General features: G+C 45.1%; 3 protein-coding genes across 7 annotated transcripts; 1 reads left to right on the top strand and 2 right to left on the bottom strand.

Moving 5' to 3' along the window:
• The first annotated feature begins 295 nt into the window (after positions 1-295).
• On the top strand, positions 296-6,826 carry LOC113460294 (histone H3). Its single transcript, XM_074539524.1, has 3 exons — positions 296-2,508; positions 3,524-3,665; positions 4,542-6,826. Exon 1 carries the CDS (start codon positions 314-316, stop codon positions 722-724), a length of 411 nt encoding a protein of 136 aa, XP_074395625.1. The 5' UTR covers positions 296-313; the 3' UTR covers positions 725-2,508; positions 3,524-3,665; positions 4,542-6,826.
• LOC141728827 (histone H4) lies at positions 1,704-2,015 on the bottom strand. The gene has a single exon (XM_074539534.1). The coding sequence runs from the start codon at positions 2,013-2,015 to the stop codon at positions 1,704-1,706; it is 312 nt and encodes a 103-aa protein (XP_074395635.1).
• Positions 2,520-13,128, bottom strand: LOC113460293 (histone H2A-IV). 5 transcript variants are annotated; one of them, XM_074539529.1, is made up of 4 exons: positions 11,440-13,128; positions 10,944-11,023; positions 9,800-9,904; positions 2,520-8,025 (listed from the first exon to the last, which is right to left on the bottom strand). In XM_074539529.1, the coding sequence occupies exon 1, from the start codon at positions 13,025-13,027 to the stop codon at positions 12,638-12,640; it is 390 nt and encodes a 129-aa protein (XP_074395630.1). In that variant the 5' UTR covers positions 13,028-13,128; the 3' UTR covers positions 2,520-8,025; positions 9,800-9,904; positions 10,944-11,023; positions 11,440-12,637. The 5 variants fall into 5 exon arrangements, with proteins under 5 accessions (XP_074395630.1, XP_074395631.1, XP_074395629.1 ...); XM_074539530.1 differs by lacking the exon at positions 9,800-9,904 and having other exon boundaries at positions 10,959-11,023; XM_074539528.1 differs by lacking the exon at positions 9,800-9,904.
• Positions 13,129-13,268: the final 140 nt, after the last annotated feature.

The following is a 13,268-nucleotide window of genomic DNA, read 5'->3' on the forward strand; positions in this document are numbered from 1 at the left end:
TTTACAAATAACTACGTTTTTTAAAATGCAAAACCGCAAGTACTATTCGGAAGAAAACTTTGGGGAAAACAAATAGTAGAAATAGACATAATGCAAGTATAACATCGATAAATGTTGATGCTTTTCTAACAAAAAGAAAACAAAAAAGATTTGATGGTAACCGCTGAGGCTCGGAGCGGCTTCAGTTGTGACCCAATTAAATTCTCCGCTATCTGACCAATCAAGGCGGGGAGGCGGGGCCGCCCTGCTCTATAAATGAGGCAGCAGGGAGCGAATTCTTACTCTTTCAGACGTATCTGTGCAAGGGGCAGCGATGGCGCGCACGAAGCAGACGGCGCGGAAGTCGACGGGCGGCAAGGCGCCCCGCAAGCAGCTGGCCACCAAGGCTGCCCGCAAGAGCGCGCCGGCCACGGGCGGCGTCAAGAAGCCGCACCGCTACCGGCCCGGCACGGTGGCGCTGCGCGAGATCCGGCGCTACCAGAAGTCCACGGAGCTGCTGATCCGCAAGCTGCCCTTCCAGCGCCTGGTGCGCGAGATCGCGCAGGACTTCAAGACCGACCTGCGCTTCCAGAGCTCGGCCGTCATGGCACTACAGGAGGCCAGCGAGGCCTACCTGGTGGGGCTCTTCGAGGACACCAACCTGTGCGCCATTCACGCCAAGCGCGTCACCATCATGCCCAAGGACATCCAGCTGGCCCGCCGCATCCGCGGAGAGCGCGCCTGAGCTCCCTGCCCTTCTCCTTCAAACCGAAAGGCTCTTTTAAGAGCCACCACACGGCCACTTGAGAGAGCTGTTGTCTCTGCGTTACGGTGCAGGCAGGAGCAGCCGGTGCCGAGCACTTTAATTGCTCAGGGTGCAGTGGGAATTCAGGGAGAAATGGGGGAGTGGGAGCGTTCCGTAGTGTCCAGGCGTGCCCTCCCCTTGTGCCCCGTGTGTTTGGGTCATGGTGAGAGGTTCACCATTGTCTAAAGGCGCCGGGGCTGAGAGGGTGTGAGGGGCCGTGCTGTGCTGGTGCAGGCGAGAGCCGTGCCCAGAGAAGGGGCAGCCTCAGGAGCGGGGCGGGCGAGGGGGCTTTTTAAGAGCACGGTCTTTGTTGCGTAGGGCGCTAAGGGGTGCTCGTGGCCGTTTCTTGTTCCCGCTCCGTCCCGCCCACCGGCTGGCAAAGAGAAGAGCGCCGCCATTTCAGGAGCTCCCTCCCTTGCCCTTGCAGGCTGTGGCGGTAAAAGCGGTGCCGCGCCAGCGGCTACGGGAACAGCGTCTGGCCCCGACCTACCCCCGGCTTTGTTTTCTGTCGGCTGTGTCGCTTCCCTTGTCCTTTGGAAAGAGGGTGTGTGTTTAGCGGGTGGTGCTCGGTGTGAAAGAGGAAGGGGGGAAATAAAGGATGCAGGTTTCAGACGATCTATTTTCCTACAGCAGCGAGAGCCCCCAGTCAAGTACAATAGCGACTGCCCTCGTTTCGTTTCCCGAGTAAATAGGGATAGTCTCGCTCAGTTGAATGCGAGACTTTGCCCCGTAGACCGCAGAAAAGTTGGACCAAGCAGCAGTGGGCTTTTGGGGGAGCCAAGAACAAAATCCCGTCCCCTTTCGCCAAACATTCAGTAACTACTAGAGAAGCGATTTAAAGCTCTTTTTTGAGATTTGTGGGTGGCTCTGAAAAGAGCCTTTGTGTTGTAGAAGCGCTGGGCTTTTACAGGAAACGAGTTTAGCCGCCGAAGCCGTAGAGAGTGCGACCCTGGCGCTTGAGGGCGTAGACCACGTCCATGGCCGTGACCGTCTTCCTCTTGGCGTGCTCCGTGTAGGTGACGGCGTCGCGGATGACGTTCTCCAGGAAGACCTTGAGCACGCCGCGCGTCTCCTCGTAGATGAGCCCCGAGATGCGCTTGACGCCGCCGCGCCGAGCCAGGCGGCGGATGGCCGGCTTGGTGATGCCCTGGATGTTGTCGCGCAGCACCTTGCGGTGGCGCTTAGCGCCGCCCTTGCCGAGCCCCTTACCGCCCTTGCCCCTGCCAGACATGGTCACACGTTCACAGCAGCCGAAACCGTAAATGAGAGCTGGCCCCGCGCGGGTCTATATGAGCGGCAGTCCGACCTGGTTGAGGACTGCACCGAGGCCGGCCCGGGGCGGGGCGGGCTGTGTGCGCCTCCTCCCCCCGCGGGCCGGGCCTTTGCCGCCATGGCTCCCGGCTCTGGCCCGGCCCCGCCCCCGGAGCCCGAACCCGGCGGGGCCCGGAGCGGATCCGGCCGGGCTCTCCCCGTGCCCGCCGCGCTCCGCCCGCCTGACCGGCCCCGCCCGAGGGCTCTCGGTGCCCGCACGGAGCGGGGCCTCGCCGGCCGCGGGGCTGCGGCACAGCCCGGCCAATGGCGGCAGAGCCGCGTCCCGCCCGCGCTGCGCCGCCGCCAGCGAGCTGTGCCCGACAAAGGGCCCGGCCCGGCAGGGGACGGAGTGGGCGCTGCGGTCCCGGTTCTACCGTAAATGAAGCCTTTTCTGCCGAAGGCTGAGAAAGCGGGTAATGTGCTGTAATGTTTTGCGATTTTTATTTCTTTTCCCCTTTGAGTGGGACTTTTTTTTTTTTTTTTTTTTTTTGGTCCTTGTAGGGAAGCCTTGTCTGTCCCACATCTCTGACTTAATAATATGTGGTTTTGCTGTTTTTATGGGACCGGTGACCTAATGAAAGAACTGATTTCTATCTCTTATTGTTGTACCCGTGAAACAATCTGCATTATGTCTGTGCTTTTTAAGATGTTGTAAGTGTTGGATAATTGTCATGGTCCTATTCTTTATTGAAACATAATAAAGCATTACTTTTTTTTATTTCCTTCTTTACAATGTATTACTTTTTGAACACAAAAAAGGTGGTCTGGTGGTGTAATTTTTTGCTGGATTGTCTGTTGGCTGCATGAGTCCATTCTGCTGAAATGACTCCTAAAAAGCTTCAAGATTTGCATGTACACACTTACTTTTATTTATTCTGCGGTGTTATTTAAATTTACTATGAATATAAATTTGAGCTATTTTTACTTTGTTCTGGAAGGGTTGTCAAATAAATGCTATCCTATACAGTAGCTATATACTGTCTTTCTTGGCAGGAGTTATCCTCTGGGAATTATACCTGTGTGTAGTGCACAGGTTTGGAGATTTTTGCTGGTCAGCTATTTCTCAATTTGTTTGATCCTCCCCCTCTTTTTCCTATTTCCAATGCCTCTTACTATACAATGCTTCTTGAATGTGAAAAGGTTTTGCTTGGTAATTTTGCACATTTTTGCATTTGAGCCATCACTGGTTTTTTTTGTTTGTCCTTTCTCACCACTTTTCTGAAAAGTTCTCATTCTCAGGGGAGATGATAATGGGGACTTTTAGATTTACTTTTCTCCCTCTGTAGATCGTTTGTATGCATGTTATTTAATACAGGTTATGCCACCATACAGATTGGCCACCACCCTGATACGTATTTTCATTTGCAGATAGCCAGGCAGTGTATACATCTGTTTATACCTATTAATTCGAAATTATTTGTTCTACAGGTATAGGCAACACCTATTTATCTTTGAATTGCCACACTGATGATGGTTGTAGGACAGATGAAACTCTTCCAGTTATCGTGGAAGCAACCAAGAGCCATGCAGGCACCCACTCACCAGTGGGACTGAGGAGAGAATCAAAAGGGTAAAAGCAAGAAAACTAATGGGTTGAGACGAAGACAGTTTAATAGAGAAAGCAAAAGCTGCACTCACACACAAGAAAACCAAACCAAAGAATTAATTGACCACTTCCCATGGGCCGGCAGGTGTTCAGCCGTCTCTGGGAGAGCACTGATCACTGTAATGTTTATTTGGGAAGATAAATGCCATCACTTCAAATGCCTTGCCCTTCCTCCTTCCTCCTCCCAGCTTTATATTCTGAGCATCAAGTGATAAGGTCTGGAATATCCCTTTGGGCAGTTGGGGTCACCTGTCCTGGCTGTATCTTCTTAAAATCTCCCAGGCATCCCCAGCTTCCTCACCCGTTGTAGCATCACAAAAGGCCTTGGCTGTGTGTGAGCCCTGCTCAGTAACAACAGAAACATCACTATTTAATCAACCTGGTGCTCAGCGCAAATGCTAAACATTGCCCCATGCAAACCACTGTGAGGAAAATTAACTCCAACCCAGCCAAGACCAACAGATTTAGAATCACTGTCTTTGCACAGTATTTATCATTACACTTACTCAAGAAAAAAAACCCAGATATTTATATGCAAATTATTCAATTAAAGTATTTAATTTCATTTATGTGGTTTAATGAGTATAGTTATTCTGCCTTGCAAAATGCCCAGTTCACCTTCCTTGTCCAGTGTTAATTGGCATTTTGTTAAAAACTTGCAATCTCTTTTAGAATCCATTTCTTGATGCTTTTTAGTTCTCGAGATCTCTTTGTGTGGAGCTTATTGTGCAGTTAATATTTTTTCTATCAAATTTAGCCTTTGCTTACTTTTAAGTAATATTTTCTTGATCTTCTCTGTATTAGACCACCTTAAATAATCAAGTTTTTATCATTATCCAGGGTCCTTCACTTTCTAAGTATTCTTAAGACAAACTCAGATGAAGAACTACAACAGGTATCAGTCTAATTTGTTCCTAAGCAATACTTTAGCTTCAAAAGAATAAACTCCACAGATTATTTAGAGTAAATTTTTATTATGGCAAATTTTACATAGAATCCTTGTAGATATGACAGCAATATAAAAGTACATAGAACACATTCATGCATTACAGTGTGCTTGGGTTATTCAGGGAAATACTCTATATTTCAAGGCTGTCTGTGTAATGCTTACCAAATTTATCTTTTCCCATACCATGTAGTTTAATTTTCTTGGTTTTATTTTAGCATGCTTTATTTGTGTATTGCTTTTTTAAACTTCTTACCAGCATCAGTGGGTACAAATTAACAGTGTGTATATTATTGAAGTATTAGGACACTTCTGAAGATAGACAAAATTAAACCAAAAGGAGAAGCAAACAACCTGTTTTCAGGAACTCAAACATTTCAATGTTATGAAAAAGTGAAAAGGAGTTCTAAGCAATCTGAATTCACTAAATTCTGAAATAACACTTCATTTCCTATATGACATCTTTTACTTTATGGCCAGTCTCATGTTTAATGGTCAGTGTTGCAGGACAGGTTGGGGATGGCAGGAATGACTGAGAGAGTGCCTCCACTTCTTTGCTCACTCTAGGAGTGCCAGCAATTCAGCACTTCTCTTCCCCTCTGCATCTGCTTTCAATCTCTCATCCTGACTTTCCTCCCAACACTCCCGTCCATCCCCAAAGGCAACCATCCCCTTGAGGAGGCTGTTGAAACAATGTGATTTTCAAATTTGTTTTCTCTTTAATGATCTGCTTTTCTTTTCAGGAAAGCTGTTAGCTGAGCTGAAGGAGTCACTGATCTCTCAGTGGATCTGCCAGCACATGTATTTTTACATCCTTAGGAGAATTAATATTAACTTAGAAACTCTCTGTGGTATGTTTTTTAAATCAGCTAAAAGTATCCTGATGGAAATACTGAAATCACAGATACAGATTTGGTTCATCTCCTAAAGCAAAACCTTATGATACTGCTACTTTATTTAGATGAAACATTTGTGAGGGAAAGGAATTATTCTTTTTTGCATCATCTTCCTAGGGAGATGAGCATCCCAGAGCACTCTCATATGAAATGTACAAGCCCAGCTAAAAATAGAGATGGATTTTTGCTGAGAGTGATGATCAACACGACTAGATACCACAGAACTTGTCTAATTCCACTGAGAGGAAAAGAAAATACTTTTGAAAGCTGCAGCACAAGCAAAATTAAGGCTTTGTGCACCCTACTGACATGGAGACTCCAAGCTGTCAATCCCTGTGCAGCCCCTGTGGTTATCCGCACACAATAAAGGAGAATCGCACCCTCCACACCTCAGTGTGCACCTAAATTACTACCAGAATCTTTAAAGTTAAATTTTCATTTATTTACTTTTTTCCAACTATGGCTTCCAATTTCACTGCCTGTCCTCCCCTTGTGCCTGATTCCCAACTCACTCTTCAGAACTCTCTCACCACCGTTTTCCACCTTTACTGCACCTTCCAATTTGATCCTAATAAAAAAAATCTTCCACATTTGAAAACTATAAATAAATTGGACAAATGCATTCAATGCTCAGAAGCACTACAATGAATGTTACTTGAATGTCTAGAATCACCAGAAAAGGAAAAGAGAATAAACCAGGATTTTGTATCTTTGTGCCATTGTAGCATTGTGTGAAATAGTTCCACCCAGCAGTGTGCACATTTCTGGCCTCTAAATAAATAAACTATTGCAAGAGGCAAAGAAATTTCTGAGAGAAGTGATAAAGCTGATTTAATGCTTAAAATGGCTTTTCTATTAAGCATACTAGGACACCTTCAGATCAATGACCACTGAGTGAATATGTTCTTGCTTACCTTTACTACCTAGGAGGTCAGTAGTTAAATATATCAAACTTATGAAGTCTAATCTAATCATAAAATTAGTTACAGCCAAAGGGTTATTGACATCAGAAATGCTGTCTAAATTTCCTAGGCAGTTTTTAAAAGTAAATAGATCCTTACTCTATAGGTTTTTTTCAAATCAGAGAGAAGAGAGAAAGATGTTGTGTGGAAAGAAGAAATTGGTGCCATCTCTCTCCTCACAGAAATCAATTCTGGACTACACAGCTGCTTACACAAGCCTTAACACTGGTGGTAAATAGTTCATAAACTGATCCATTTCACTACATGCATGTCCTTAGGATCAAGTTTGGTTTTTTGGTAAGGTAAAAAACCAAAACCAAATCCTCTCCCCAAAAAACACCAGTCCCAAACAAAAAAAGTGATTCTACCCTTTCCTCCCTCCCAACCGCGGCCAAAACATAAAACCAAACTAACAAACAAAAAACTCACCCTCAAAAAAGCTCCTATTTGCGTCCTTAACGTCTGCTTTTTTGTGTTTTCCCTGGGTTTCCAGGTTGCTGGCACCCTGGTTTGTGCTGGTATTCTCATGATTCCCTCAGAAAATACTTGTGAAGGCCATAAAGGAATCCCACGACAGGAAAAACCTGTAGCTTCTACAGGAAGAGGACTTGTTTTCTATTTAAGAGAAAAGAGGCATCATTTGTATGCAGAGTGCAGAGGCCTGAAACAATCAAACCCCTCCAAGATTTGATACCCAGAGGTGCCTCTTGAGGAGGAGAAAAGGTTTGTTTGCATCAGCCCTGTTACTGTGGCAGGGCTGTTTCTGTACCTGCAGCCATGCATTGAGTGTTCCAGGACGGAATGGGCGAGGAGAGGGGAAGGATGAAATGATCAGGAGCTCCTGACAGAAGTATTTTATCATGTAGGATGGACCATTGATCTCTCAGCTTTGAAGCCTGCAGAACCAAAATAATATTTTCTAACGGAGCAAGCTGGAACATCCCAAATGCTCCTTGGGTTGTTTTGGTTTTGTGGTGGGTTGTTTAGGGCTTTATTTGTTTGTTTTTGTTCGGTAGTTGGGGTTTTTCCCGCTTTAGGCCGGGCAGCAGCCACGGTATAACAAAACAGCAGTAAAAAAACGCAAATTAGCAGTTGAGAAAATGAATACTGGAAGATTTCAAGACACGGACTGGTTTTACAGCAGGCAGGGCGAGATGCTCGTCACTCATCGCGGTGTCCTCCAGCGGATCCATCGTCACCGGCTGAGGATTAGGGAAAGGAAAAGGACTCGGGGGCAGGGCAGGGAGCGCAGGGAATGGAGGGGAAGGGATGGGGGAGGAGGAGGAGGAGGAGGAGGAGGAGGAGGAGGGAGGGAGGGAGGGAGGGAAGCTGCTTCCCGGGCAGGATTGGTTGGAAATTGCTGCAGCCCAGGCGGGCGGTGCCTGCGGCCCCCGCTCCCCGCCGAGCCGGGATACGGCCCCGGGGGAGCGCTCCAGAGCGATGGAGCCACGGGAACGGCAGGGGTGTCACAGAGGCGAAGGGAAAGCACACAAGGGTCGGGCTCACGGCAATCCGCTGTCCTGTTGGTATCAGATATATTACATCTGATATCTAAATTATATATATATATATACATATATATAATATACCGTATATATATATAATATACCATATTATATTATATTATATTATATTATATTATATTATATTATATTATATTATATTATATTATATTATATTATATTTTCAATATATATGTATATTGAATATCATATCATATTCACACAAACATAACAGACTCAAAGCATTTCTGTGACCTGCAGACGCAGTTTGCTGCCATTGCATATCTACAGCTGTAGAAGCTGCAGTTGGCTTCCACTTGGACACAAACCTCCTGAGCGTCAGCATCAAGGCCTTCAAAATTGTGTGGATGGAGAAAAGCGAATTTCTTACATGTTTACCAAAGTATAGTCTAATCTTGTACTGTGTGTTTTAGAGAAATAAACAGTAACTTATTCTTTAAAAAGTACTTTTGGTGCCTAAGCAGGTCTGGGCTTAAGTGTTTAAGAAAAGTAAATTACTAATGTTATTATTCCAATTATTTACATAGAATAACACCAGATTTGCAAGATGCTGCAACTGTATTTTATGTTGGTATTGCAGAAAGATACTAAAGAAACTAAAACTTTTAGTGAAGGAATGTGAGAGCAATTTAATAAAAGAATTATAAAAGCTTAACCATTGCATAGACTATGTGATGCAAATGTTCATTTAAGTTTTGCAAGGAAGAGCCCGGAGCATTGTGGGGATAGCATTGGTATGAGGTAATTAATTCCATTCAATTCATAGTTTGGTCTAGGTAAACACTCTAGCTTGCCTACATTATCGATAAAATATCTAGCCTAAAGCAAATTCTCATGAAACAAACAAATAAAAAAATTAAAATCAGATCATCCTCTTAAGACTTTGGAAGACCGCTTACTACCAAGGGAGTTGGAACAGTATTTCTATCCTGTCCTCAATCAAGTCTCTAGACAAACATCAAGCATAGACAGTCTTTTTATAAAACAAACTAAAAAACCCAAACAAAAAACCAAAAAGCCAAACCGAAAAACAAGGCCAAAACAATGTGAATAAGATTTTTGGAAGGAAATTAATTACCAAGGACTTTTTCTGGTACTCTATGTTTACTAAGACAAAGCCAAAAAGTAAATGTTCTTTTATAACATCATGTTTTTAAAATTTGATTCTTAGCATCCTTTTGAATGTTTCTGCAACTGAGCATAGTTTCATGTTGGGTTTTTTGTTTTGTTTTTCTTTGGGACTGTTTTTGGTTTTTTAATATTATCTTGCACATCATCTCTCCCTGCTCTATGAAAAAAACAAGAAGCTATTGGATAACTACAAGTTAAATAACATGGAAGCAAGCAATCAGAGAGATTACCCTACCTATGTTATGGTTAGTACTGAACAGCATAAGGATATATTTTGTGTGGACCTAAAGTTCAAAAGTAAATTAGGGTCATATGATATTAAATGTTTATTTCATGATCAAAAGCATCTGCGATGCACTGTTCTTAAATCTAAGGCCTTCCTCCTTTTTGAGGATTTAGGTTGGCTGGATAGATGAAACTGTATCTGGGAAGGGAAATTCCACATCTGCAATGAAATAAAATATTGCGCTTTTAAAAAAACTACCACTTTTAACTCCCATTTGTCCCATACTCAAAGAGGTCATATAATACATTTCTTTCTTCAATTTCAATATGTAAAAACCTTTTATATATTGAAATAGCCTTTCATTTAACTGTGGTATGCAGACAGAAAACGTGTGCATTTATAACAAGCAGTTACCCGAGGCAGAAGAACATATTGCCCTTCTCCATTAGTTGTGAATGACTGGCCAGGAGAAATTCAGATATGCAGCAATTGCATTAAAACATTCCAGGCATAATTTAGCTGAAGAAAAAGAGGAGTTAGCATACAGAACTCATCAAATCTCCTCTACTAACAAAAATATACTTAAACTCATAATGAAAATCCTGTTGGTGGCATAGAGAATGTCACAATATTTTAAAATCTCTGTATAAAGAAAGCCAGCTCATTACATGAGCTGTCTCAAGGAGCAAACATGGCTAGAAAATCGTGAACTTAATGGATTACAATGCTGAGCTTAACAAGTGTCTAGTGAGGAACATGATAGAAAAAACAAAACAAACACTTCCCTCTACAATACAACCTACCCATATCTTATTTGAAAACTGTTAAAATACATTTTTCTAATTATTTTTAAAACATCAGCAGGTGGGGAGGGAGAGAGGAAATAAGAAATAAACCCAACAAAACCAAAACATGCGATTTACAAGAGAAGCAGAACATAAACACTCAAGTGCCTGAGAAGGAAATACGAATATTGTTCTTGAAAAGAGATGCTCCCTCCTCACACCCTGCGTTCAAGGGCAAAAATGAAACCCGAGAGAGGTTTCTGTTTCAGGATTTTCAAATGGCCCAATCAGAACCTTGTACAAATCAACTCCCTTCTCCAGGCCCACATAATCTCTTCCTTCTCTACTAAATATACACCAATGGAAGCTTATTTTGCCAAATATGCAAAATAAAGCAAAATTGCAATTATGAAACAAACAAACAAACAAAAAAAACCCTGAAGTGTTTTAAACCTAATTCTAGCATCAAATTTCAGAATGGTTACCAATAAAGTCCTGCAGTTCCTGCTGTGTCAAAGTCCAGCTCTGAATGGTAGATTATTAATATCTAATGCAATTTCTCCAGCAGAACAGAGATTATTTTAAAAAAGGAGGGGGGGAAAGTCTTCTGTCTATTTTGGGAAAGAAAAGGAAAATCCAAAATAACAAACATGGAGAAAACCCACAAAAAAAAAAAAAAAAAGAAAAAAAAGCCCAAAACAATAACAACCAAAAAAAATCACCAAGCAACGGAAAAGAACACAACCTTTGAAAATTGTTTAAGAATCATATACCGCTTAGAAACAGACCCACGATTCTTATCTTGCTTCCAAGCGAGATTTCAGCCGGGCACTCCCACGTTATCTCTCTCTGCCTGAAAAACATTTTCCATTAACACAACGCCCCAGTGACTCACTCCTCCGCCTCCTGAGGCACAACACCGGAAAAAAAAAAAAAAAAAAAAAAAAAAAGGAAAAAAAAAGGAAAAAAAAGGGAAAAGGAAAAGCAGAGTTTTCCTCGCCTTAGTTCTCAAGGGAGGATTTCAGGAACAAAGAAAGCCCCCTCCCCAGCCCCTGGGCAGCCTCATTCGGAGGCTCCCGGCGCTGCATTCCTGCCTTCCCTTAGGGCAGTTTTCCACATAAAACATTACTGAAAGAAAACCAAGCTACAGCGTCGTTTATCTACACCTACTCTAACAGAGGAGGGAAGGCCATGTTATTTACAGCGGGAACAAAATTAAAAATAAAAAAAAAAAAACCAAACAAACAAAGGCAAAACCCCCAAAATTACCCTGTTCAGAGGAGGGAGAGAGGAGCTGCCGCCGTCCCCAGCAGCGCGGCCCCGCAGGCACCAATGGCGCGGAAGCTCCTCCCTGCCAATCCCGATCCCTCGCCTGTCACCGGGATTTTCCAGCCCCTGGCACCCCGAGAAGGGCGATGCAGAGGCTGGCAGCTCCAAAGAACACAGCTTCCACATCGCCATGGCCGTGCCCCCTTCTCGGGGTGCCAGGGGCTCCCGCAGCCAAGCAGGCCCAGGCAGCTGTAGCAACCAAGGGCCCTAAAATGACAACTAAGGCTACCAAAGCAAAAAAAGTGGTACTTAAGAGCTCAGAGAAGCAAAGGCAGCAGGATCCAGGAGAACATAATTTATAAGTAAAGGAAACTTTTGCAGAAAAACGCCAAGAGCACTCCTAAACACCACTCATGCTGCCAGGATGAAGGAGAAAGAATTAAAACACCAGTTCAGGGCCAGACTAGTACATCCTGACTCCCTTCCCGGGCATTTGTGACTTTCCTACACGAACTGACACTCGAGCCAGTTCTGCAGCTGTCACCATCACCCATCACAATAATGAACTCTTAATTCAAAATACCTGATGCCACCTTTTGGAAGCCCTCCTAGACTGCGCCCCAGGAAAGCACTTACGGTTTTATTAAAGCCTGAAAGTTTTAAGCTGCAAGTAAGAGAAAAGAGAAGCACAGAAAGCAGCAAGCAGCAGGAACCCCTATGCAGGAGGCTCTGGAGCCGAGGGCAGGGCCCCGCTCCCCGCGGTTTGAAAGCCCCGCGCTGGGGCCGCATTGGCCGCCCCGGCCCGCCCCGCCCTTCCTGCCCCGGGGAGCGGCGCTGCCCCCCACGGAACCCACCGGCTGGGAGGCAGCGAGCGCAGCCTTGCAGAGCCCACATCTCTTCTCAAACCATACAGCGGTGACCGATTTCATCCGTGGCAACCGCTGCCTTTTATTGATTTTTTTCAAAAAGGTTAACTGATGCACGCTTACATAAGTAACTTCTAGGAAAAAAGGGAGGAAGTTACAGAACATCAAAGCAGAGCCCAGAGACACATAACATTATAGACCCCACCCCTTAAGATTTCAAGTTTTCAGATCTATCAATACAGCGTGTATTCCCGGGATCAAGCGTTCCTGCTCTTTCTAGGAAGATGTGGGTGGCTCTGAAAAGAGCCTTTGGGTTGTTAGTCAGATGAGATCTACTTGGCTTTCGCCTTATGGCTGTCGGTCTTCTTGGGCAGCAGCACGGCCTGGATGTTGGGCAGCACGCCGCCCTGCGCGATCGTCACCTTGCCCAGCAGCTTGTTGAGCTCCTCGTCGTTGCGGATGGCGAGCTGCAGGTGGCGGGGGATGATGCGCGTCTTCTTGTTGTCGCGGGCCGCGTTGCCCGCCAGCTCCAGGATCTCGGCCGTCAGGTACTCCAGCACGGCCGCCAGGTACACCGGCGCGCCCGCGCCCACGCGCTCCGCGTAGTTGCCCTTGCGCAGCAGCCGGTGCACGCGGCCCACGGGGAACTGCAGCCCGGCCCGCGACGAGCGCGACTTGGCCTTGGCCCGCGCCTTGCCGCCCTGCTTCCCGCGCCCGGACATGGCTCACGGAGCTGGATCAAAAAAAAAAGAGCCGGGTACGGGGAAGAGCTGCGCGACAGCGAGAAAAGACGCCGCAAAAATGAGTAAATGCACAGAGAGCTTAAACGCTGCCTTTTTATACCTTCCTGTTGAGGCTCGCTTGGACTTCTGATTGGAGGAGAGAGGGATTGTGAATTTAGCCAATGGGAATGCAGATGAGAAAGTCGACCAATGGAAGATGCAATGTATTTGACATCATTGA

This window comes from Zonotrichia albicollis, chromosome 4, assembly GCF_047830755.1.
Source record: "Zonotrichia albicollis isolate bZonAlb1 chromosome 4, bZonAlb1.hap1, whole genome shotgun sequence".
NCBI classification, from domain to species: Eukaryota; Metazoa; Chordata; class Aves; order Passeriformes; family Passerellidae; genus Zonotrichia; species Zonotrichia albicollis.

Excerpts from the sequence above, each read along its gene's own strand:
- LOC141728827 (XM_074539534.1), bottom strand. The coding sequence starts at position 2,015 with ATGTCTGGCAGGGGCAAGGGCGGTAAGGGGCTCGGCAAGGGCGGCGCT.
- LOC113460294 (XM_074539524.1), top strand. The coding sequence starts at position 314 with ATGGCGCGCACGAAGCAGACGGCGCGGAAGTCGACGGGCGGCAAGGCG.
- LOC113460293 (XM_074539530.1), bottom strand. The coding sequence starts at position 13,027 with ATGTCCGGGCGCGGGAAGCAGGGCGGCAAGGCGCGGGCCAAGGCCAAG.